A 25,786-nucleotide genomic window follows, 5' to 3' on the forward strand; every position below is an offset into this window, starting at 1 on the left:
CCCCGCATGTCTCTGGACATTGATCGCGGTATGGGCTCTAGGATTTACCATACCGGGTGAACATAGCACGACTCCTCACATGCCACTAGGCATCGAGAAGTATCTTGCAGGTATCGGCGTCATCCTTCCTGAAGAAGATAGCTCGACCTCCTGTGCACATCCGACATCCTACAACGACATCGACAGTATTGAGGGGCTTCAACCATTATCCAGTTTTTATCACCGTAGGCAACAAGACTTAGAAATATCTATACTCTCCCCCTCTCACCTGTAAAGCCACCCCATTTATCTATAAAAGGGGATATGCTCCCTCCAACCAGGGGAGATCGACTTCTTCAAGCCCAGACTCACTAGATCGACCTCAACGCTCCCAACCACAGGACCGCCAAGTTCTGACCGCGACCCTTCCGGTCGGAGCCGACCGAACCTCTTGTATCTCACCTTCTTCCTCCTTCTCGTTTGTACCCCACTACAGACTTTGAGCACTTGGGCTCAGGAATAAAGTTGTCGACCGACCCCGACTGGACGTAGGGCACGTTGCTTGAACCAGTATAAATCATGTGTCATTGTATGCTAGGCCACCTTCGATCATAACATACAGCAAAACTATAAATATTTACTAGTTGGTCACTTTCTGCACCGACATTATCCTTTGGTGTCTCCACGAGCTGGTCTATAGAGTAATACGGTGGCACACCTCACACTGCAGTTGCAAGCGTCCACCGTGACATGGCCAACGTAGGGTAAAAGGTCGGATTGGCGCTCTACAGCGTCCATTAGTTTGGTTTTTATCTTCAATATGTTAGATCCTTTTGTCATGCCTTCTTCCACCTATGAGCATGAGTGCCGATTCATCGGGTGCATCTTCGTACCTTGGCTAGTTAGCCTGATGATTACTCACGTGGACACTGTACATCACGTAGGCTAGAAATAGATTCTAAATGGTTTTCAAACAATTCTAACTGGTTTGACGATATTTTATAGCTGGTTTGGGGATAATGGGGGTAGATTGATTTTTGGATTGGAATTGTGCGTGGGTTGATCCGGTTCGTTTTTAATGGGTGGGCAAACAACATAATCAATAAGGCCCTGTTTGGTTTCTACACGAGTGCCTAAAATTTCTGTCACATCGAATGTTTAGACACATGCATGGAGTATTAAATATAGACTAATTACAAAACTAATTACACAACTTGCGACTAATTTGCGAGACGAATCTTTTAAGCCTAATTAGTCCATGATTTGACAACGTGGTGCTACAGTAAACATGTGCTAATGACAGATTAATTAGGCTTAAAAAAATCGTCTCGCAAATTAGCCTCCATCTATGTAATTAGTTTTGTAATTAATCTATATTTAATGCTCTTTATTAGTATCTAAACATTCGATGTGATATGAATTTTATGAGCGACTAAAGAACCAAACACCCCCTAATTCAATGTTAGAAGAATGGAATGGACTATCTATCCAAAATGTTATTTAATAGATTATTACATCTATTATTAGGAAGGGTTGTAACAAAGTTAGCGTACGAAAGGATCGACGTTTTTTCATTGTGGGTAGGTAAGCTAGCTTAGCACTATTTCTAGTCAATATCTCATGGTATATTAGACCAGCTTCTTAGCACTTAGTTTGAATATGTAGGTTTGGTAGAACTTATTGGGTTGATAATAATCAAGTATCATTACTTTGTCAGCCCGAACCAAGAAATCCACTAGAAATGTTTTTTAAAATAGACATTGTTCTCTCTTTTGTTAGCAAAAAGAAAAGAAGTGGAGTTTAAAACGAACGAAATAGTCAAACCAAAACTACTAAAGAAACATATTGCAATAACGTAACTTAGGCTCGTAGAATATGGATCCTTTAGAATAATCTATTTGAGCAAAGGCCACTAGAAATGTTTTAAAAACAGATATTGTTCTCTCTTTTATTAGTAAAGAAATGGAAATAGTCAAACCAAAACTACTGAAGAAACACATTTCAATGACATAACTTAGGCTCGTAGAATATGAATCTTTTATAGAATAATCTATTTGAGCAAAGGGATATATACGCAGAATATGATTAGGATTTTCCTAGGGATATTGGAGCGTGAATTGGATTCGTATTCTCAGTGAAAACGATTTGGTGTGGGTTCAGGTTCATGCCCGCTGATAGGGCTATCCACTTGGCCCAATCCCGCCTACTGCTCCTCCAGCTACTCCCTTACTAGTCCCTGCAGCGTCGCCCAACACCGGGTGAGACGAGAGATCATTCCTTAGGTAACATTTGGTCGAGACATGGTGGGGATGAGATGGTTCCGTCTCAGTTTTTAGGGGTGGGACGAGGGAGGAACGATCCCATTTATTGTTTGAGTTAGAAGGGATGAAATGACTCTATTTTCTATTCAGTTTTGGGACATTAAAAGTGGATGAGCCATGGTACGTAGGGCACACCATTCATCAGTTTTTTCTTTTTTTTTCTTCTTCCTTATCGTTTCTTCTTCGTTCTTCCGACACGAAGACACGAACCAACGCTTGTGACCCCGCGGCCATCGAGCCGCTCGCCCGCGCGCCCGTGGCCGTCGAGCCGCTCGCACCGCTACCCGTGGCCGTCGAGCTGCTCGCCCGCACGCCGCCGCCACCCGTCGAGCCGCTCGCGATGGCTATCCCACTTTCCGTGACTCTGTCCGCTGGATTTCGAGGGATGGGAGTCAGTGCCTGTTTAGTTCCCAAAATTTTGCAAAATTTTTCAAGATTCCCCGTCACATCGAATCTTTAGACGCATGCATGAAGCATTAAATATAAATAAAAAATAAAACTAATTACACAGTTTAGACGAAATTCACGAGACGAATCTTTTAAGCCTAATTAGACTATGATTGGACACTAATTATCAAATAACAACAAAAGTACTACAGTACCATTTTCAAAAAAAATTCGCCAACTCCTCAGCCGAATATACTCCAATATTCCGGGTGGGATGACTCTGTCCCTTGCCTGACTTTCATCCAAACGGCCTCAAAACCAGGCCCATCCCACCAAATCCTTCCAACCAAACGCTACTTCGGAAATTTCTCAACACGACCGCACTTCCGTCTAGTTCGCTGTTGGCCAGCCGCATCGGCATCATCGCCGCCAGCGCCCATGGCAGCCGTCGCCCCCGTCGTCTCCGACCTCGTCGACTTCCTCAACGTGTCGCCCACCGCCTTTCACGCAGTTGGTACGCATCATCTGTTCCCCTTTCCTCTCTTTTTTTCCCTCGCGGAATTGATCTGAGCTGACTCCGTTGGGCTGTTGCTTCCATCGGGAGAAGACGAGGCGAAGCGGCGGCTGAAGGCGGCGGGGTTCGTGCAGCTGTTGGAGCGGGAGGAGTGGGCGGGTCTCGAGCCCGGGCGCAAGTACTTCTTCACACGCAACCACTCCACCATCGTTGCTTTCGCCATCGGCGCAAAGTGAGTGAGCTAGATCCGCTCCCCGTCCTCTTGTTCTCACCAGCCTTAAGTTCTTGAGAGCCTTAAATCCATACTTTCTACAGTAGTTAACAAAATATTCTGTACATATTGCGTTGACTTGTTTGTTATGTGGATTAATTGGCTAGCTTATGTGTTGATGTTTCACAGATATGTTGCTGGCAATGGGTTTCACATCATTGGTGCACACACCGACAGCCCTTGCCTCAAGCTCAAGCCCGTCTCCAAGGTATCAAGCCTCAACTCTTGCTCAGATGCTCACTGATTTCAGAGTACCTTGTGTCCTGTATTTTAATTTTTTATATGATAGCAGGTGTCTGTGTAACCAGTGATTCATGTCTTAACCAGGAACAGAAGTTGTTATTGAGTTGTAGGTGGTAGATGATGATGCACATTTTGATAAGTTACTGATAGTATCTTGCTTGTTTTGCAGGTAACCAAAGGAGGTTACCTTGAGGTTGGGGTTCAAACGTATGGTGGTGGATTGTGGTACACATGGTTCGACCGTGATCTTACTGTTGCTGGTAGGGTGATTATAAGAGAGATGAAGGATGGTGAGGTCTCTTATGCACACAAGCTTGTACGGGTACAAGAACCAATTATGAGGATACCTACTTTGGCTATTCACCTAGACAGGTTGGGACACAGTATATTTCTATTGTGTTATGTCTCATTGTGTTACTATTTATTATTATTGTTGTTGTTGTTATTGTTATTGTTATTGTTATTCAACAACAACAACAACAACAACATAGCCTTTCAGTCCCAAGCAAGTTGGGGTAGGCTAGAGTTGAAACCCACCAAGAGCCCCTAGTCACGGTTCAGGCACTTCAATAGCTGCTTTCCAAGCACTTCTATTCAAACATAGATCTCTAAGTATATCCTAAGCTTTCAAATCTCTTTTTATTGTCTCTCCCATGTCAATTTCGGTCTTCCTCTACCTCTCATATTATTAGCTTGTCTTAGGACTTCACAATGCACTGGTGCCTCTGGAGGTCTCCTTTGGATATGGCCAAACCACCTCAACCGATGTTGGACAAGCTTTTCTTCAATTGGTGCTACCTCTAGGCGATCACGTATATCATCGTTCCGAACTCGGTCCATGGCCACAAATCCATCGCAACATACGCATTTCTACAACACTCAGTTGGTGAACATGTCGAATCTTTGTAGGCCAACATTCTGCTCCATACAACATAGCCGGTCTAATCGCCGTTCTATAAAACTTGCCTTTTAGCTTTTGTGGTACCTTCTTGTCACAAAGAATGCCAGAAGCTTGTCGCCACTTGATCCACCCTGCTTTGATTCTATGACTAACGTCCGCATCAATATCTCCATCCCTCTGTAGCATCGATCCCAGATACCGAAAGATATCCTTCTTAGGCACTACTTGACCTTCCAAACTCACATCTCCCTCCTGTGCAGCTCCGCCAAAGTCACATCTCATGTATTCGGTTTTAGTTCTGCTTAATCTAAAACCTTTAGACTCAATGATCTGCCGCCATAACTCTAGTTTCCTATTTACTCCCGCCTGGCTTTCGTCCACTAACACTACATCATCAGCGAACAACATACACCAAGGGATATCCCTTGTATGTTCCTGGTAACCTCATCCATTACCAAGGCAAAGAGATACGGCCTTAAGGCTGACCCTTGATGAATTCCGATTTTAATCGGGAAGTAATCTGTGTTACCATTGCTTGTTCGAACACTAGCTACAACATTGTTGTACATGTCCTTGATGAGGGTCACGTACTTTGATGGGACTTTATGTTTGTCCAAAGCCCACCACATAACGTTTATTATTATTGTTGTTGTTGTTATTGTTATTATCTTATATTATTATTGCAACCATTTGTGATAGTACAATCAATCCTATAGGTTGTAGGCTCCCTTGAAAGTGTGGCCTGTTACAGTGACACTAAATAATTTAATACATTATGTACAGGACTCTCAACTCAGAAGGTCTCAAGCTTAACAATCAGAGTCATCTTGTTCCAGTGCTGGCTACATGTATCAAGGTGATTTGAATGCATTGATTTGTTTGTTGGTTGAAAAGACAATTTTGTATAGCATGGGCAACTTTTCCTGAATAATTGATTTGCAACAGATCAATTGAGCGTACATCTTTTGATGCTGAAGGTAAACTCATACTATCATTTTACAGAATGAAATGCAGAAATTTGTAGCAGAAAATGGCCCAAAGCAAGCATCCGAGAATGTGAACACAAAGCATCATCCATTACTATTGCAGGTACTTTTTTGGCATTGTAGTTCAACTCCACCAGAGGTTCTCACATATAATATAAAAACTAAATATTAAGAGTCCTTGGGTTCTGAAGTATGTTCCACACTTCCACTTCCACTGATGTTAATTTTTTGTCGCAGTTGATTGCTAAAGAAGCTAACTGTGAGCCTGATGAGATATGTGACTTTGAACTGCAACTATGTGATACTCAACCAAGTGCTGTAGCAGGTGCCATGAAAGAGTTCATCTTTTCAGGAAGGCTTGACAATCTTTGCATGTCATTTTGTTCATTGAAGGTTTGTCTTTACTATTTTAGTTACCTATAGCTACCACATCTTGTGATTTCTTGGTGTCATTGTTCTATATAAAGTGTCAATTTAGAGCTAGCTACTTGCAGTTGCACCAATGGTATGTTTTGAGCAAATTTTCTAGGGGAAAAATATATAATCTTACATGTAGGAAAGAAGATATTTGGTTTATACCTATAGCTACCATTCTGTTTAAAAAATACTAACTGTGAATGTTATCAAATGTGCTAGCCATAGTTTAATACTTTTATATACTTAGTAACATTCTCTCTTTTGTATAAGAAATCTCTATAAGATTAACCGTTCCATGATACTTGTATGATTCTGAGTGTTCTAACATCGCATGGACTCTCAAGTCCGTATTGCCAAGAGCATTTTCTTTTTAGTAACAAAATCCTAATTAATGCCATTTTTTTTGCAATAAAATCATAATAACAATTATTTCTCTAATACTATTTCAGGCCCTAATCGACTCCAGTTCTGTTGAACACTCTCTTGACCATGAATCTGGTGTGCGAATGGTAGCTCTATTTGACCATGAAGAAGTTGGGTCTGATTCTGCTCAGGGTGCTGGTTCCCCTGCCATGTTGGATGCTTTGTCAAGAATCACTGGGTCTTTTAACTCTTCAAATTCCAAGGTACTTAGTAATGTGTGTTCAACCTTTCAGAATTGTTATCCTTTGTTTTGTCCTACCACATTATTTGCAGTTTTTGATATAATAAGTTAGTTTCCAAGTTGTAATAGAAAATGACACTGTTTTTTTTTATCTTTTCAGTTGCTAGAAAAAGCTATTCAAAGGAGCTTTCTGGTGTCTGCTGACATGGCACATGCTTTACACCCCAATTATATGGTAAGAATTATCTAACATTTTACATATAGGCATTGAGATATAAATACAATTCTGAATCATTTTGTGATCTACTTTTCCAGGACAAGCATGAGGAGAACCACCAACCAAAATTGCATGGAGGACTTGTAATCAAGCATAATGCCAATCAACGATATGCTACAAATGCTGTGACAGCATTTATTTTCCGAGAAATTGCTGAGAGACACCAACTACCTATACAGGTTAGTTGATACAGAAAGGACCCCTTATAATAATTGTGAATTACTAATGGTTACTCCAACTTATGGTTTGTACTCTTGACATTTTTCCTTATAGTTCTGATCTATATTAATTTGTTTTTGTAATAAGCAATCCATTTATTGATCTACAATTTTTATAAGGATGAACATAAGCCTTATGAGCTAATTTTGCAGTCGGAGATGTAACTGAGTTCCCAATGCATCCATACCATCCACATCTAGAGTTAATGATTATGATGTGTGTTCCTAGTGTTTATCTTTCGTTGTTAAGCTTTTTTCATCTTTTTTTTGGGTGACCTTGCTGTTGAGCTTAGGCTGATCTAATGAACTAAGTTTTAGAAGATTGGTTCTTAGGTTTTATTTTATTTGTCTATATATGCTTCTCTCTCATGGGAGACTGGTATCTTGTAGGAACATTGACCATGGGATGTTTTTCTACTTTATGCTCCATCTAAACATTTTGTTTCACATCATTGTCTTTATTAATGTGAATTCAGACAATGCTCTGAGTTTCAAGTTTTTATTATTTGTGTATATTTATTGCTTTTTAGTCAATAAATCAATTTTGCTTGATGCATTGGCAGAATCTTATTCATTTTCCAAATATGCAGGATTTTGTTGTTCGCAATGACATGGCTTGTGGTTCAACAATTGGGCCAATACTCGCTAGTGGTGTTGGTGTTCGCACTGTTGATATTGGAGCACCCCAATTATCAATGCACAGCATCAGAGAAATGTGTGCCGTTGACGATATTAGCCACGCATATGAGCATTTCAAGGCATATTATGAAGAATTTACTGAATTGGATAGCAAGGTCAAGGTGGATTACTAAGGCATTGAGCACAATAGGTTAACCTTTGTTACAAGCTGTACTTGTATACAAATTTGATAAACAAGTGGAGAACAAATTTGGGAGAATGTGTTAGCTGTGCGTGCTTTGCACCACGTTCTAAATTTTACCTATTTATCTGACCCAAATACCCACATGTTTGAAATTCTTTTGGTGAACGGCTTCCTATCATGAAAATGCACTAGACTATAAAATGGCTTCACAAAGAGTCAGTTCTTTGTGACCAAGAGGAGACTGGTGCAACATTTTCTTACCAGCTGTGTTTTTCTAGGCAATTTTGGCATAATTTGCTGGCCCCTATCGGCCTCCAACGCACTTCACCTAGATGCCATGAGTGATTCGCCGACTAGTGGACAAAAGCTAGAATTGGAAGGCCTTAAAGAAAAAGGTTTCAATAGTGTTGTGATCTTGGGAGCTTGACCCTATGAAATCTCAGGAATGCCTTTGCTGGCAACTCTCTATCATTGCTGGCTGCCCAACAGTTCTTTTAACGAAGAGCTGCAGATGTGGTGTGTTGCTGGAGTACGGAAATTTCAGGAAATGTTCTTTGGTCGTGTTGAGGTTGTAGGGTTATTTGTCATCAGGATCGGGTTATGCTGTTGTATGTGTTTCAGGTAATCATCTCATTGTTCTTCATTGTTGTTTGCCTCGTTTGCCATCCCCACTCCCCAATGCGAGCGGGAACTACATTGGTCTTTATTGTTGTTTGCCTCGCTTGCCATCTTTGTTGATTGCCTCGTTTGCCATCCCCACTCCCCAGCCCATCTACGTGACTATATCCAGGCAATCAGGCATTGGGTTTTGGGCTGTGCCACATATTCACTCTTCAGCAATCTTATTCAAGTCGTGACATTATCAATTGTGCAACAGTTTTTTATTAAGAAGTTTCTCAAGTTGTACATCTACTCAAAATAATAAGCATGAGTACAACCGCACTAGCTACCCCAACACGAATAAACATCACTACGAGTTCAGAATCATACAACTTAGAAACGTTTATTTGACATCGTAGCACATCGATACTTCCACTCAACATAGCAAGGTACTGGGCAAACAGAACAGCTAGGTATTTTCCCGATTATCATAGCCAGTCACATAGCATTGATGAAAGAACTGGAACATGGTTAGCATTGCTGTAATCATCTCAGCATTGTACTGAAAACAGCTTCCCTCATTCGAAACAGAGATTATTCAGACAGTTCCCGAGCTTGCCAAAGCGGTGACAACATTGTGCATTCATACAAAAAGGACACTCCATGATGTTGGCGTAAGTAAAATTTTGAAGAAACCCAGACCAAGAGATTTTGGTACATGTCATGCTTAACCTGAAGAGTGGACACTTCATCATGAGGGCTTTCTCTGCGGGCAGATTCGCCACCAAGCCCTTCTTGGAGTAATAGTCAATCACCTGGGACAAACCAATTGTTTTCAAATTAGGAACAATATTGATCTAAAAAAATTACAGAGATACACAAATTGATTCTCATGACGTAAATCAGAACTATGAATAAAAAGTGGAGAGCCCAAAAGACTTATGTGATCACAAAAAACATATATGAATGAAAACTATAATAAAGGACATAAAAACGCATATCAAACAGGGCCCACCAAATCGTTGAACTTTATGCAGCACTACTATGACATAATTGATGATATAAATATTTAAATGGAAGGAAATCATCAATTCTTAAACAATAGAACCAATTTTTAGAAGGTAAGACACTAAATAACTTTAATATATACATATATAGTGGTACAAGATATTTTTTTAGAAAAATGATTCTTTTAAAGAATAACATACATGCTCGGTTTGTCTGTGGAAGGCTTCAAGCCTTGACTTCAAAACCTCGGCTGTGTCATCTCTCCTTTGAATCAATGGCTCTCTAGTTACCTTTGTGAAAAAGAAGAGCAAATACACAACAGATGATAAATATATTCTGGATAAAGTCACATAAACTTTCATGATTAATAGCTGAATACAAGAGAAGGCAGAAGTGCTTTCAATAATGCAGTTTTTTCTCCTTGCTGCAAAAAAGATAGCAATAACTGTAGAATGTATCTATGTGCATTTTTCATGAGCATGGTTTTCCTTGAGGGAGAAACAGGGTGCAGAAAGAGGCTGCACCACTGCTTAAACTAACCAGTACATCATGCAAGCAGAAATAATAGCATCCACAAGCAGAAATAATAGCATCCACGAGCAAACTCAAACCATAACAGTATCCTAATATTCACTCAGCCATTTCTTCTTAATACAATGACATGCAGCTCTCCTGCGTGTTTCACCCAGCCATAATTGTCAAGATGCGATTACTCTAATTTATTATCTAACATATTGAAAAGTCATGCCACATGAAGCTGAGTGGAAAACTTGAACAACATACACGGTAAAATACTGAATCGATCCACACTAAGACTAGAAGAAAGTAGAAGCAATACAAATAAGATCATGCAAACATAAAATAAGCGGCTAAACTAAATGCTCTGTACTTGACTTACATCATCAACTCCTGGAGACTTTGGAGGTGCAAATTTTGTATGGTAAGTCCTACCACTGGCTGGGTGGATCCAACGACCAGTAATCCGTTCTTCCAATATAGCATCATCAATTGCAAAGTTCAGGACCTTGTCAACATTAGCACCTTGCTTTGCCAACATCTCATCGAGCTGTACAAGATGTCCAAAAAAAACAGCGTGGGGGGAAATTATACTAAATCAAATATAGAAACTACAAGAATATGATATAGGAATGTTTCTTCGTTGATGCATCGATCGAGCATCTGACCTTCTGTGCTTGAGTGACAGTTCTAGGGAAGCCATCAAGAATGAAACCTTTCTGGCATGAGGGTTTCTTCATAGCTTCATCAATAAGCTCCACAACCAAGCCATCTGAAACAAGCTCCCCCTAAAAGAGGAAGGACAATGGAGTCACAAAGAAACACTTCTGCTGGTTAGCATTTCTCTTATATGTTTTGGTCTGCTAACATTACCTTATCCACAACTTCTTTAGCTTTGATTCCTAGAGGTGTCTTGGCCACCACAGCAGCCCTCAGCATATCACCAGTGGCTAAATGGCACAGGCAATATTCATCCTTAATAAGGGGAGACTGAGTACCATTTCCAGAGCCAGGTGGGCCTACAAGATTAGTAAAAGGGGTGCCAAATTCTCCAAATCAGGAGCACTATAGAATAAAAATCAAAAGTCAACATGTTGTGAATGAGGAAACAAAAAGGCACTATGACATTACATCTTCCTATACAACACTACCCTACCAGAATAATATATCAAGTCAAACAGCATGACAAGGAACAAGGCTACCATGAAAAAAGTACACCAAATAGCAGACACACCATACAATGCAATTTACTTGTGTTCAGTGTCACAGTCTAGTATCATTTTGTTAAAAACGTCTCCAAGAGCTCCTTAAAACTCCCTAATCGGCCCTCCAACAGTTTTGTATCTGAACTCCCTAAAGATAAGCACTTGGTAAATCTACCCCCTCAACTCACAAACATACACGTGGGTTCCACGCTTGCTATCTGTCCAAGGGCACTCCATCCGCTGCAGTTTTCCTCCTGTCCTGCTTGGCTTTTGAGTTTCATTACAAAGCTAAACTATTGGACGAAAGGCAAAAATAGAGCTCCCTATTTATTTTATTCACTTCACATAATCATTGGTTTACCAAGTAATTTTTAAGGAGCTTCGGAGATGGCAGGTAAATTTTTTTGCGATGTAAATGCATAATCATTAGCAACAAAAACTAAAAGTATAGTTGCATAAGGTTTGGATGACAATAAACATTGAGTGGACCCAATGTTAGAAAGGTGACAGGTCAGGCTAGCACTTGTCGAGATCTACATCACTACGCGCATGCACAAAGTTGCACCCATATCTTATCGTCATGGAAGAAAAGGCTTCCAGTTGTTAGGAACACAGTACCTCTTATCGTCATGGAAGAAAAGGCTTCCAGTTGTTAGGAACACAGTACCTCTAAAACGTAGATCAGGAGGATAAACATCTTACTTAGATGGAGAAACTGATTCCTCTACTTTGCCCTGGCGCAGTTGCGCCGCAGCCGCGTGGACGCCAGTGTCGTGGGAGCTCGGCGCGATGGAGTCCAGCGTAGTGGTGGCGATGCAGAGGCGACGATGACGCGAGGTGCCGCGGTCCGGTGGTGACGGCGAAGTCAGTGAGTCTTCCCGTCGCTGGTAGCACCCTCTTTAGATCGGGTTAGGTTTAGCTGTTGGTGGGTCACGGCGGCTCAGGTCAACCTCGTAGTTAGAGCCCTGGTCCCTACCTCTCTTTATAGTGCTATGCGACGGGGGCCCACCAACCATGGAATGGTTGGACGCCCCTGACCAGTTGATCCAAGGGCCCAATTAGCCGTTGGTGGAGATCAAACTAATATTCTCCTCTTTGATCTCACCTTACATCTTTTAATTTTATATCATTTACTTTTGTTCATTCCATTATAGATTAGCGCATAGAGTATGTTTCATCGTCACGGTCAATTGCCGATAGATTTAACAACTACAACACAACACTCTGTTCTGAAATAGATACTTAATTTTGGATCTTCTTTTGTCCAGAAATTATAAGCTTTTCCTTAAACCTATGCCGGCTACATGTTCTCTGAACATGTTGGGTGGTAAGCCTTTTGTAAGCGGATTCGCGAGCATCATTTCAGTACTTATATGCTCTAAGACTTATGATATGATCCCGGACTTTATCTTTCACAACATAATACTTTATGTTAATGTGTTTGACAACACCACTTGACTTATTGTTGTGAGCATACTGTACTGCCGGATTATTATCGCAGTATAACTTAAGTGGTCTATAGATGTTGTCAACCACCTTCAAACCGGGTATGAACTTCTTTAGCCAGTTCACCTGCCCCGTTGTCTCATAACACGCTACAAACTCGACATATATTGTGGATGATGTAGTGACGGTTTGCTTTGAGCTTTTCCATGAAATAGCTCCCCCTGCGAGAGTGAATACATATCCAGACGTGGATTTTCTATCATCTCTCGCATAATTAGAATCTGAATATCCCACCATATGGAGTGAATCTGATCTTCTATACGTCATCATGAGGCTTTTCGTTCCTTACAAATAACGTAAGACTTTCTTTACTAATTTTCAGTGTTCGGTTCCAGGATTGCTCTAGAATCCGTCAAGTAACTCGGTATATTAATTGAGGACAAGTGCTTGTTGCCTTAGAAAAATCATATTTTTTTTCATGGTGTCCAATAGAGATACTGTTTAAGAAAGTTGTAGGATTTGTTAATTATTCTTCACTTGTTAATTGTTATGCACTTGGTCTTACGGGTTAATATTTTGTATTGATTTTTCATATACGGACCGTGTTCGACATAATTCCGCTCGAATTAGTTCGTTTTCATAATTCTCAATATTTCGTAAGTTCGTGTTCGTTTTCGTTTTCATATTCAAATGTAGAAGTAGAAAATGGTTCCAACCGTTTTTCATCCCTATGTGCGATGTAGAACCATATTATTTTTGAAAACAATAAAAATACTTTACATTTAAACAGTGCCCAAACCTGTAAAGATTATGTGGCATTTTAAAAAAAACCATGTATCAATATCGTTGAGAATGGCTTAAGGTAAAAAAAATGTCACCAAGAGCGCATAATTAACATTCAGCGCAAATAAAAAAAAACCAAATAAAAAAACATTTTGAGACGGAAATGATATGAAACCTACGGCATAATATCTGTCCACCTGGTCCAATTATCGCACTCCTCTCATCTACACCACCAAACCTCCGCCGCTCTTCGCCGTCTCACTCCCCTCCCCGTCCCAACCGTGGTCGCCTCGCTTCTCCCCGCCCGATTGTCCGGGACTCCGGGTCCCTAACGCCCATGGCCTCCGTCTCCCCCGCGGTCTCGGGCTCTCACCACGGCCGCTTCCTCCTCCCATCGTCCCCGCGCCGCCTCCCCCGGCCCCGCCCGCGCCCTCGTCCGCGCCTCCGCCTCGCCGCCTGCCACGCCGACATCCTCTTCCCCTCCTCATCATCGGAGGCCCGCGCACCGCCGGCCCCCGCGGTGGAGCCTTCCTCCGAATCTGCCACCGACTGCTTCGTCGACTGGCTGCGCGCGCGCGGCCTTCCCCCGGGCAAAGTGGACATCCGGGAGCGGCCAGTGCCCTGCTTGCGCGACGGCAAGGACCTGCCGCTGCGCTACGTCGCCGCCGGCGTCGACCTCCAGGTTGGTGTGTCAGCACTTAGATTTTTGTTTCCTGCAGTAATGATCGGATCATGACCTGGATTTTGTTGGCTGGCTCGTTTGTGGCGCAGGCGGGGGATGTGGTGTTCGAGGTGCCAATGTCCCTAGTCGTCACGCTGGAGCGGGTGCTCGGGGACGAATCAATCGGTGAGATAGCCTCTGGCTCTTGTAATCTATATATGTGGTTCAGTGGTTGTATTGGTTATTCAGTTCTGTCACTCATATGAATTGCCGAATTGGGGAGTTCCATTTCGTGGACGTACACTGGGCTATAATAAATTGATTTAGTATCGGAATAAGTCAATAACTGAACTGTTAATGGCAAGCATACTTTGCTCTAAGATTATGTGGCCTGGTCATTCCTCTCTTGACTCTTGAGTAGATGTCCTGAACACGGGTCTTTTGCATTTTTCAACATTTAGAGGCATGTTTACAATAACCAAGATATAAGAGGGACTGATTTAGACATTTAGGGCTTTCCCCAAAATATAGGCTGCTTGTCCCATTTTCATGTTTTGCATTACTATGTCCAAGCTTTTGGGCATGCCTTTGTGTTATTTAGCATTCTAGTTTGCAGCCACTGGCATCATGCATGCACACTTTTAGATCAGATTCCAGTGCTTGCACAAAATAAGAAAGAGGAGGGCAGGAGGCATTAGGTCCTATCTGTAACTTGACATTCGTGGAAACATCGATCATGTTTCAAAATGTTGTACCTTGACTTGGAACTTGGAAGCTTACTAGAAATGCAAAACAGCTTTACCTTTTTTTTCCTGTTTCGGTTTTCATAGCTTTTTTCATGACATTGCATTTGTTGTCTGCATCTTTCGTTAGGTTGTTTTGTTATTAGTCAAGATAACAGGTAGTCGAAGCATGAATGCATCAAAAATTGATGTGATATTTCTGTTTCATCCTTGTAAATGCATTTGTGCTTGTTGTATATTTTGCTTGTGTGATGTGTGCAGTCCACTGCTAATTCTGGTTCAGTAGTTCTCTGTGCTTTATGTTAACGATATTTCTCTTTATAACTTTTTATCCCTAAAGGGAATAACTACTTCAATGGTAACAATTACCCACCTGTGTCGCAACAATTTTGTGCCATTTGCCCATTTGCACAAAGATAAAAGTAACTGATTTATATGTCACAGATATGTTTCTCAGTTTGTTGATATTTTTGAACCATGCAGCTGAGTTGTTAACAAACAACAAGTTATCTGAGCTGGCATGCTTGGCATTGTATCTCATGTATGAGAAAAAGCAAGGAAAGGATTCATTTTGGTACCCCTACATTAAGGAACTTGACCGACATCGAGGAAGGGGGCAGCTGGCTGTTGAATCACCACTTCTATGGACTGAAAGTGAACTGGATTACCTTACTGGAAGCCCCTTGAAGGTTAGTGGTTTTACTCTGTTGTATCTCAATTCTCAATATAACATTATTTCTTTTTGATGTTGAAGGATTACTCAATATTCTGTAAGAACATTAATATCCTAACATAGATGATATGTTTGCAGGATGAAGTTGTTGCTAGAGATGAGGCAATAAGGAGAGAGTATAATGAGCTTGACACATTGTGGTTTATGGCAGGTTCACTATTTCAGGTATTCCTTGATCCTCCAAGCATATTTTCTTTCTAGGATTGGCTATATCGTCAACTGATCCTCTTTCTCACAGTGATTATTGTTTTGCAGCAATATCCTTTTGACATACCTACTGAGGCTTTTCCATTTGAAATATTCAAGCAGGCTTTTGTTGCCGTACAGTCTTGTGTGGTTCATTTGCAGGTAATGTGTTGTGATGGATTTATGTTTAAACAAGTATGGTTCTTCAATCTGTTGCTTGTACATTCATTGTATTTCTTCTTTGTGAAACTCGATGCTTATAATTTGTTCTGCAGTTAGCATGAAATGTAGAGAAATTTAGTGCTGAAGTGTTTAACATCGCCACACTCATCACTTGTAAAAACCTGACAATGTTTTTTTTTGCCACCAAATGTGCTTCTCTGAATTCTGTAGATTTAGTTCTTTTGCACATATTCTATTTAGACTTCCAGATTCTAAAGAATGTGAATATAGATCATTTAGTTTGCCCCCAGAAATTGTGGTCCAGTGCACAATGACCCGGTGCGGCGGTGCCCATTTGTTTTCAAAATTTATGTGCTTTACTTCTACATATGTCAATATGTGTTGGAAGAATGGAGCCTCGGAAGATGCCATCTGTTGTCAATTTGTCATTGTATTTAATCATGTAACTAGTGTCTGATAGGAAGAAGTTATCTGATGCACTGCAAAGGGTAGAACGACCTACATGTGGAGAAAAAATTATAGGACTTAAACCTTTAACAGAAGAAAGTATTACTATGTTATCATCTTTTGTGTGAGACCAACAGTGCTTAGTCTGCTGAGTGTTTGGTTGTTGGAGAAGTACTGAAATGCTCCCAATATACTTCTTATTCAAGAGCAGAAAGTTAGTTTAGCTCGAAGGTTCGCGCTAGTTCCCTTGGGGCCGCCACTATTGACTTACAAGAGCAACTGCAAAGCAATGTTGACAGCTGATGGTGATTCTGTTCGATTGGTGGTAGATCGGCCATATAAAGCCGGAGAACCAATAATCATCTGGTACTATGTTTTCTTCAGTTGCATCAACATTCTTGTCCTTCCTCATCATATTTTGCAATCTGAGATGCTGATCACTTAGTGCAGTTTTTGTGCATTATTTTGGTACATACGTTCAAGAACCTCAAATTATGTAGATTATACAGGTGTGGACCCCAAACAAATTCCAGGCTTGTTCTGAATTATGGTTTTGTTGATGAAGACAATCCCTTTGATCGCATAGCAATTGAGGTAGACAATCTTTATTATGCAGCAATCTTCTTTACTGTGTGGTTGATGTAACTCTGTTTGAATCACTGTTACAGGCATCTTTAAATACAGAAGATCCTCAATACCAAGAAAAGAGAATGGTTGCTCAGAGGAATGGAAAGCTTGCTATCCAAAATTTTAATGTGAGAACTTTTCCCCCTTCCTTTTGTAGTGAAGATTGTAAATGTTATACATTCATTTGCCTCGTTGAATCAGGTCTATGTAGGTAAAGAGAAACAAACTGTTGCAGAAATGCTGTCTTATTTGAGATTAGGATACATATCAGATCCAGATGAAATGCAGTCTATACTCTCTTCTGAAGGAGATACATGTCCAGTAAGTCTGCCTACTCTTCCTTGATGTTGCTACCTATTTCTTCATTGATTTGGTTGGGTGCTTCTAAAATATGATGCATACATGCACAAAAGCACTTGCCCTGATAATTATTTAACATTTTTCCTTTTTAGGATTGCGATTAGTACCTGTTTGACCTTTTTTTTTTTTCCTTCTGTATGGTCCAGTTTCGTGGTTTCTGGGCATAAACCTAGCCATTCAATTTAGATTCAATTGTTGTGGTGATTCTGTATGACTGCAGAACTTTTTATCATCAGGCTTTTTGATTGGACCTAAAACTAAAAACATGCCACCTATTTGTCCCCTATCATTGCATGTAAAATCCATAGGTTGAAGCTAGCTAGATGAGCAAGGCCTATATCTTGACAATTCTCTAGTTACACTGAAATGTTAATTTTTGCATGGACTTGTAACGGAAGGCAGAATATGTACCCTTGTTGCATTCAATTTTGAGAATTTGGTTGCATTAGAGATTTTCTTCAGGCATTCCATTCATAGTTTCCTATGTTTGGGATCGTAGCCAAGTATATTTTGGGTTGTAATCCAACTGAAATTGCTCATATTTGAGTACCTGCATGCCATTACTTGCTGTAGACATTAGCTTGGGTATAAAACTGCTGATAACCTGGGGTATGATTTTTCTTAAAACTACAGAAAGATGCTATGTAAATTTCAGCATAGTATTCTAACAGCATGATGTTTTAATCTATGATTTGATATTTTGTTTACATTTGCTGTACTTCTCTAGCTTAGTCCATGTACAGAGCGAGCTGTACTTGATCAACTTGTTGGTTACCTGGAATCTCGGTTGGCTGGTTATCCAACAACTTTGGATGAAGATGAAGCTATGGTAATGAGCTTTGTGTTTTTTATGAGTTGTTTCTTGATCACTCGATGGACTTGCTGAATGGTATACCATTGCTTTGGTCACTGCCAGTTGGCAGATGGCAGTTTGGAACCAAAGAAGGAAGTTGCCACTAGGCTTGTAAGGTTAGAGAAGAAGATGCTCCATGCCTGTCTACAGGCCACAAATGAGTTTATAGACGACTTGCCAGACCACACAGTATCACCTTGCCCTGCTCCATATGCCCCTGAACTGAAATGAGGTACCACCGGCGATGATCTACATTTTATCAGTTTGTCAATTATAATGCTGTAGCATGTAATTTGTTCATTTTTCTTGCAGATTGCATGTTGTTTTCTTTTCCCAGATGGTCATACCATTAAGAATGTCAAAATTTGATCAATGTGCATCTCTATATGAAGACCATATATGCTGCAAGGTGGATATAGCATTTTAAAGAATCTGCTGCTTGTTTCCTTTAGAGATCACAGATATGTTAATTGCATGCTAGAAGGTAAATGAGGCAGACCAAAGTTGTATTAAATTGTCTCATGCCAAAAAGAACGCTACATAATACAAATTCACTGTTCATTGATACAAACGCTGCTTATATGGTTACAACTTGCCTGTTCCAGGAAATCGCATCTCTGGCTGTTCAAGTTAATAAGGATCTCATTGCTCTTCAGTGGGATATGGTAATGGTCTCCAACGGGATGTGGTCATGGTGTAGTTTGTTGCAATGGACGGAAGTGTGCATGTATCTCTTTTGTTAACCTAGTTGGTGTTGTATTTGCAACCTCCATTTGCTGATAATCATGGGCTAGGAATGCCAATCAACAATCATGATTCATGTACATAATGCTGACTGATCACTTTTTTTTTTCCGGAGACATGACTGGTCAAGTGGTCAGTGCCTCAGTGGTCATGGCTGTAGTTATCTCTAGGATTACTTGCAAAAGTGAATTCGGTGCAGAACTGGATTCAGTTGGCCATGCTGCCATGCGGCTGGCATTTCGAAAAAATCTTTGCCTGAACCCACAAGTTGAAAATTCCATTTACATTAGGCTCTGTCTGACTCATGACCTTAAGCTTGCCATAACGGAACAGCGCCATCCAGATCAGGCGGACAAAATGTTACGGGTAAGGCTACTGGAGGCAATATTGGGAGTTTTTTTTTGGCATTTTTTGAAAGTTTTTCATAGATACGCCCCTGGAGGTATGTGCTTTGAAATAATAGACTCTGACCTCGGCGTCGTGATAATTGGCGCCGAGGTCACACGTCTCGGCGCCATGGTACGAGGATTGGAGCAATTGTGGATGTGGACGTGGCGGTGACCTGGCAACCGGCTCGGTGACGCTAAGCCGACAGACTATTGGGGCTGAGTCTTTCTCTCATTCGTCTGCTCGAGTTGGACGCCCTCTCTCTCACTCGCTCATCACCGCCGCCTGCTTGCCTCCTCACAGCGGGCGCCTGCCTTCTCAGCGTGCCCGCCCGCCTCCCCTGCACCACTGGCGACCCCGCTCCCTTCCCCGGCCGCCCGCCACCGCGCCAGGCCCTCCCCGCCGGCTCGTTGCCCCCCACTCCGCCTGGCCGCCTCATCACCCCCAGCCCCTCGCCCACCTCGGAGCCTCCCTGTCCTCCGTTTCGCGGGGGGCTAGGGGCCAGCGATCTCGGCGTCAAGACGGCTGCCACGTCCTCGTCACCTGTACTGCTACGCCGATGCTGGCCCCCTAGCTCGGCGCCAATTGCTCTGGCGCCGAGACATGTGACCTCGGCACCAATTGTCACAGGTGAGGCCAGAATCTATTTTTTGAAAGCATACCTCCAGAGGCATATCTGTGAAAAACTTTCAAAAAAGGGGCCAAAAACAAAAAAAAAAAAGCAATATGTTCCGGAGTGACTCGCGCGAGATAAGTGTTAGTCGTAGTGGGGATCGAGAGGAAGAACTTGGGGGCAAAACGAGCAGCAATTTGGGAGAAAGGATTGTCTTAAAATTCATAGTTGATACAATAATGTTCATATCCCTGCACCCTCATCCTCTGTTGCCTCCTATTCATCAGCACATCCTCCGCCTGTTGCCAACTCTTTTAGAGAGTGTTTGCTTTGAAGAATCAATCCATTTTAGATGAGGGGATGCATGTCATATAGAATGAAATGATACTTGGATGAAACATCCGCTCTCAATGCAAAGTTCTGTTCCATAGTTTTATAGACATTTAATTTTAAGACTCAGAAAGTTGATAATCATGCCAAGAGAGTTTCAGCCACATGAAACTCATTTCTTATCTCTTCATTCAAACATTGTCGTGTCATAAAAAATGCATATGTGACATGCTATTAAATACAAATGAAACTTTCATGAAACTCCCACTAAGACTGGCCTTAGGTCATTTTGCACGCGCCCCCTGTCTTTGGCCCTTTGGTCACCTATTTCGATGGTGCGGTAGTAGCTAGAGGAACAGTATTGATGCCCCCCTGAACAACTTGCATGTTCCAGAGTAGGCGCCCAGCCCAAGGAAACAATTGTTTTAGTTGATTTTGATAGGATTTACTGGACCTCTATGTGCAGATCTAGTGGGTAAAACTTGACTTAGATGGGATGACTTGCTGATGTACCTCACTAAACCGTGTCGCGGCTGAGGCGCCGGTGATGTAGTAGCCACAGCGGGTCGGAGTAGAGGTAGCCGTGACGCGCCCGCTAGGGCGTCGTAGGTAGCAGCGGTGCAGGTGCGGTGCTGTGGCAGCAGTGAAGGCGATGGAGCTTCCTGTCGCTTACAGCGCCCCTCTCGATGGGTCTAGGGATAGGACATCGGTGAGGGGCTAACGGCTACGGTGAACCTTGTATGTCGAGCCCTAGCCCCCACCTCCTATTTATTGCGCTGCGCGACAGGGGCCCATCAGCCAGTAGAAAGGCTGAACGCCCCCGATCAGGGAGCAGATCAATAGCCCAATTGGCCGTTGGGCCAATTGGTGGAGATCAACCTAACATTCTCCCCCTTATCTCACCTTATAACTTAAACTTAACTTTCTTTTTTTTCATTCCATCACAGATCAGTGCATAGAGCGTGCCTTATCGTCACGGTCAGTTGCCATTAGATTTAACAGCTACAATGCACCTCTGTGTTTTGAAACAGATACTCAACTAGGCCCTTAGTATCTAGAAATCATAGGCTTTCTCGTAAACCCATGTCGACTGTGTGTTCTCTGAACACACTGGGTGATAAGCCTTTGGTAAGCGGATCCGCAAGTACTTGCTTGGTACTTATATGCTCAATGCTTTCAAAATGATTCTAGATTTTTTCCTTTACAACATATAATATAATGTCAATGTGTTTGGTAGCACACTTGACATGTTGTATTAGGAGTTAACTACTTTAAATAGTTATTGCTGCTGACTACCATTGTTAAATCCGGGTACATATTCCCTTAACCACTTTTGCCTGTTCATGAGGTCTTATGACAAGCTATACTATGGTATGCATCATTGATGATACCATAACTGTTTTATTGGAGCTTTTCCATAATAATACTCCAACTGCGAGGGTTAGCAATTACTGTGGATTTTACTACACATCTCGCCAAAACTTAACATTTGTACCCACAACTATTTGAGAGTACTTGTTCTTTCTTACTCAGCATGAGGCCTATGATACTTTGCAAAAATTACAAGACATCCTTAACTCCATTCCAGTGATCTATATCTAGACTAGACTTCTGCCAAAATATCCCGGATACGTAATCTATGTCAGAGTAAGTTCTTACTTGTATATTCATTAAGCTTCTAACAGCTGAAGCATATGGAACCATATTCATTTGATCGATCTCATATCGGTTCCTGAAACACTGAAAATTCCCAAATCTATTACCCTTGACTATAGAAGCAGGCATATGTTTACTCGCATGCATACTTTATTTCTTTAGAATCTTTTCTAAGTATGCCTTTATGATAGTCCTAATACCCTATTTTCTTCTATCTCGATGAATTTCGATTCCTAGAACCAATGACGCTTCACCAAGATCATTCACATTGAAAATTAAGGACAAAACTTCTTCTTCTCCAATGATAGATTAACATCACTACTAGTGAGTAGAATGTCATCTATTCACGGGATGTGGAAAATGAATTTTTCATTCTTGAACTTCGCATAAACACTATTGTCCTTCTCATTTTCTTTAAAACCTAAACTTTTTTATTGTTTTCATCAACTTCAAATACTACTGTCTAGAGACTTACTTTTAACCTATAAATGGATTTCTACAGGCGGCATCCCATGTGTTCTTTTCTTCCACGACAAAATCTTTTGGGTTATGCCATGTAAACGTTTTCATACAAATCCCCGTTGAGGAATGTCGTCTTTACATCCATCTGATGTAACTCTAAATCGTAATATGCCATGAACACCATTATGATTCTAAAAGAATCCTTGCATGAGTCTATAGAGGAAACTCTCATTGTAATATATTCATTCTCTTTGCGTAAAGCCTTTTCCTACCAGTTGTGCTTTATATCTTTCTACATTCCCTTTGAAGTCACGTTTTGTCTTGTAGACTCATTTACAACCTACTATTTTGGCTCCATTAGGAATTTCTTCTAAGTCCCAAACATCATTGGTATTCATCAAATTTATTTCAACTTCCATAGCTTCTTGACATTTAAACAAGTAAACGCTTCTCATGACTTCTTCAAATGAGGTGGGATCACCCTCCATTTGAATTTCTTTACTAACATAGACTTCATAGTCATCAAAAAAACTAGTTCACTAATTCTTTGAGACCTTGTGGGGCCTCAGCTACTGGCACTTTCATATGGGGCTGTTGTTGCTCTTCATTGCCAAGAGACATTGATTCTACAGGCTCCTGTATCACAAGATCCTTGTTTATATTATTCATCTTCTTCAAAGAGCAAACAACAGGTGTTGTATAAGTCATACAACATCAACAGGTATCGAAAAATTTGTTGTTTTGAATCACTGAAGTGGGCACGCAGTCCCGCTTCTCTTTAAGTCATAGGTCTCTACATACCGTGCTCCCCCAGATCTTTCTATCTTTTTTAAAAATGGTGTACCTTCAAATATCTTATTTTAGGTTTAATCTGTTAAAACCTCATATGACGCTTTAAGCACCACATTAACATCTTTGAGGCTGACTATGCTATCTTCCTGTCGGAACTTTAAAAAGGTCCAGGAATTTAGCTACTTCTCTGCTTAGGGGTATCATTGTTGTGATCGTTGTACTTCTTCAATGGTCGCATTCATCTTAATTAATCTTTATCTCACTTTTAATGAAGAGTATCTTTCTTAATTGATCTTTATCTCACTCTTAATGAAGAGTATTTTTCTTAATTGATCTTAATATTCCCCCCTCGAAATATGGCATGAACTTTACTACCATAATTTCGAGAACTATTTAGAAAATATGTGAACGAGGAGACACTTATAACTTACTTTATTCACATGATTATGTCATGTAAACAAAGTTATTTCTTGATCCATTTAGGAGTACACTTTCCTTATTTCACTTCAAGAACTCAACGAGGTCTTTCATTAACAGTACTTTTGCAAGTCACGTTTGTATCTTTTCTTATCTTTTGGTTAGTATTGACCATGACGATGCATTTCTATTGTGCCACGGTCAATACTAGGACAACATAAGAGCTACTCAAACATCTCTCGCTATGCGAGATACAAAATATGTGAATCATCACAAGACTTCTCCCACCATGCTGGATGGACTAGCATAAGTTCTATGCCAAAACTTCTCCCCATGCAGGATAAATCTATACACAATTTACTGTAACGAAAACTTAGTTATGACGACTAAAACATTCACTTATTTCTTTATTTTCCAATTAATTTTTCCGTTGGTTCCAATTTAATCAGAAAATTAGTAAACTAACAAAAAACAGTCTTGAACTGGCTTGATTCGAGCCTTTTCATTCACATAGCCCAGCATTGCAGCCGAGTGATCTCGGTTAAAATTAAAACACACAAGATGCTTCTGCATCAATTCTACATCATCGTTGGAAAGAAATAGAATTAATGCATAAAACTCATAAATTAACTTAAAAGATATATAACTACTCTTCAAAATTAAATTCTCCTATTGGTTCGAATTTAATTAGAAGACAATCAACATTATTGCAACGAAACTTGATAATAAAATACATTCTATTAATTCAGGAGCATTTCTTGGTCTTTATCTACTCTCTGAAAAATTGACCATGTTGGTGTAAAATTTATCAGAGATTTAAACTTCAACCTTAAACTCATTATAATATTATTATCATCAACGTTGGTCAGAAAATAACAATACCATAATTTAACATAAACAAATCGGACTACTCCTCTAATTTAAATTTTTTCATTGGTTCCAATTTAATTAGAGGATAAACATAATCATAATTTACTAAAATTAACTGCTCCACAAATTAAATTCTCCCGTTGGTTCGAATTTAATTAGATTATTATAAACATTAAACTTTGCAGCGGAAACATAAAAAAAATTTATCTACTTTTTAGAAGTATTTTACTATACTCATCTACTCTATGAAAAAATTATTCCGTTGGTTCAAATTTTGACAGAGATTTAACATCAAAACTTGATAAAATTCATCAAAACTACTTCTGAAAATATAAAACAAATCTTTGCTACAGTTCTGCGCTTTCAACGAAAATTGGCCCAGCGGCCCATCCGCACGCGCACGGCCTAGCACGATGCCACGCTCTGTCGTCGGCCCAGCATGCGAAATCGGCCTGCGGCGGTCGCTCGCGCCGCGCTCCCCGCATCCTAGGCGGCAACCTGGGCCTAGGCTGGGATTTGCCTCGCTCGCCTGGGTTGTATTTGGTCCGCTCACTCGGAGCCGTTGATCTTGATCGAACGGTCGAGCGACGATCTCGGTGGAATAAAAATCACCGCCGCGTCGATTCACTCAAACCATAGCTTCATTTGTCTCCTCCCCCTTCTCTCTACGTCGCGTTGGGACAGAGAGCCAGCGCCGGCCATCCATGGCAACCAGAGGAAAAGAGTGGTGGCGCCACCACAGGGCCCCTCGTCGGTAAGCGCGCTCGCCCGAGGCTGAGTGCACCGCCATTGAGCGGCCTTGCTACGTTGCCCTTGACCCCGTGTGGCTCCGCTCCTAGAACTCTAACCCTTAGTTTCTTCCTCTGCTTCTCTCTCCTCACCACAACCATCGGCTTGCTCTCCCCCTTCTCACCCGAAACACGGTGGCCAGAGAGAAGAGTGATGGCGCCGTCGTGGCGCCCTTCCCCGGTGCCCGCGTGCGGCCGGAGCCACTGAAGGGTCGAGATGGCGGACTAGAGGGGGGGTGAATAGTCTTTTCTAAAATTAATTGTGTCGGCTAACCGAAATAAGTGCAGAATTATAAATATCGGTCTAGCCAAGACTACACCCCTCTATCTATGTTCACTAGCACCTTCCAAAGATATTAATCAAGCAACAAAGGTGTCAGGCTAGCTAGAGCTCTCCTAACCAATTCTAGAAGCAAGGTCACACAAACCTATGCC

The 25,786-nt window shown here is 41.2% G+C and overlaps 3 protein-coding genes across 3 annotated transcripts; 2 read left to right on the forward strand and 1 right to left on the reverse strand.

Moving 5' to 3' along the window:
• The first annotated feature begins 3,110 nt into the window (after nt 1-3,110).
• On the forward strand, nt 3,111-8,076 carry LOC136452558 (probable aspartyl aminopeptidase). Its single transcript, XM_066453164.1, has 11 exons — nt 3,111-3,201; nt 3,295-3,433; nt 3,602-3,680; nt 3,885-4,087; nt 5,400-5,472; nt 5,619-5,705; nt 5,840-5,995; nt 6,469-6,645; nt 6,784-6,858; nt 6,939-7,079; nt 7,709-8,076. The coding sequence occupies exons 1-11, from the start codon at nt 3,126-3,128 to the stop codon at nt 7,928-7,930; spliced, it is 1,428 nt and encodes a 475-aa protein (XP_066309261.1). The 5' UTR covers nt 3,111-3,125; the 3' UTR covers nt 7,931-8,076.
• Nucleotides 8,077-9,119: 1,043 nt separating this feature from the next.
• On the reverse strand, nt 9,120-11,901 carry LOC136454901 (adenylate kinase 4-like). Its single transcript, XM_066455146.1, has 6 exons — nt 11,889-11,901; nt 10,939-11,084; nt 10,734-10,853; nt 10,448-10,615; nt 9,750-9,839; nt 9,120-9,356 (listed from the first exon to the last, which is right to left on the reverse strand). Exons 1-6 carry the CDS (start codon nt 11,899-11,901, stop codon nt 9,120-9,122), a joined length of 774 nt encoding a protein of 257 aa, XP_066311243.1.
• Nucleotides 11,902-13,723: 1,822 nt separating this feature from the next.
• LOC136450204 (fructose-bisphosphate aldolase-lysine N-methyltransferase, chloroplastic-like) lies at nt 13,724-19,180 on the forward strand. Its single transcript, XM_066450564.1, has 13 exons — nt 13,724-14,181; nt 14,271-14,346; nt 15,387-15,592; nt 15,715-15,801; nt 15,892-15,984; nt 16,664-16,818; nt 16,962-17,046; nt 17,121-17,207; nt 17,281-17,400; nt 18,167-18,268; nt 18,356-18,524; nt 18,605-18,776; nt 18,898-19,180. The coding sequence occupies exons 1-11, from the start codon at nt 13,837-13,839 to the stop codon at nt 18,521-18,523; spliced, it is 1,524 nt and encodes a 507-aa protein (XP_066306661.1). The 5' UTR covers nt 13,724-13,836; the 3' UTR covers nt 18,524; nt 18,605-18,776; nt 18,898-19,180.
• Nucleotides 19,181-25,786: the final 6,606 nt, after the last annotated feature.

The sequence above is a fragment of the Miscanthus floridulus genome, chromosome 5 (genome assembly GCF_019320115.1).
Source record: "Miscanthus floridulus cultivar M001 chromosome 5, ASM1932011v1, whole genome shotgun sequence".
Classification (NCBI taxonomy): domain Eukaryota; kingdom Viridiplantae; phylum Streptophyta; class Magnoliopsida; order Poales; family Poaceae; genus Miscanthus; species Miscanthus floridulus.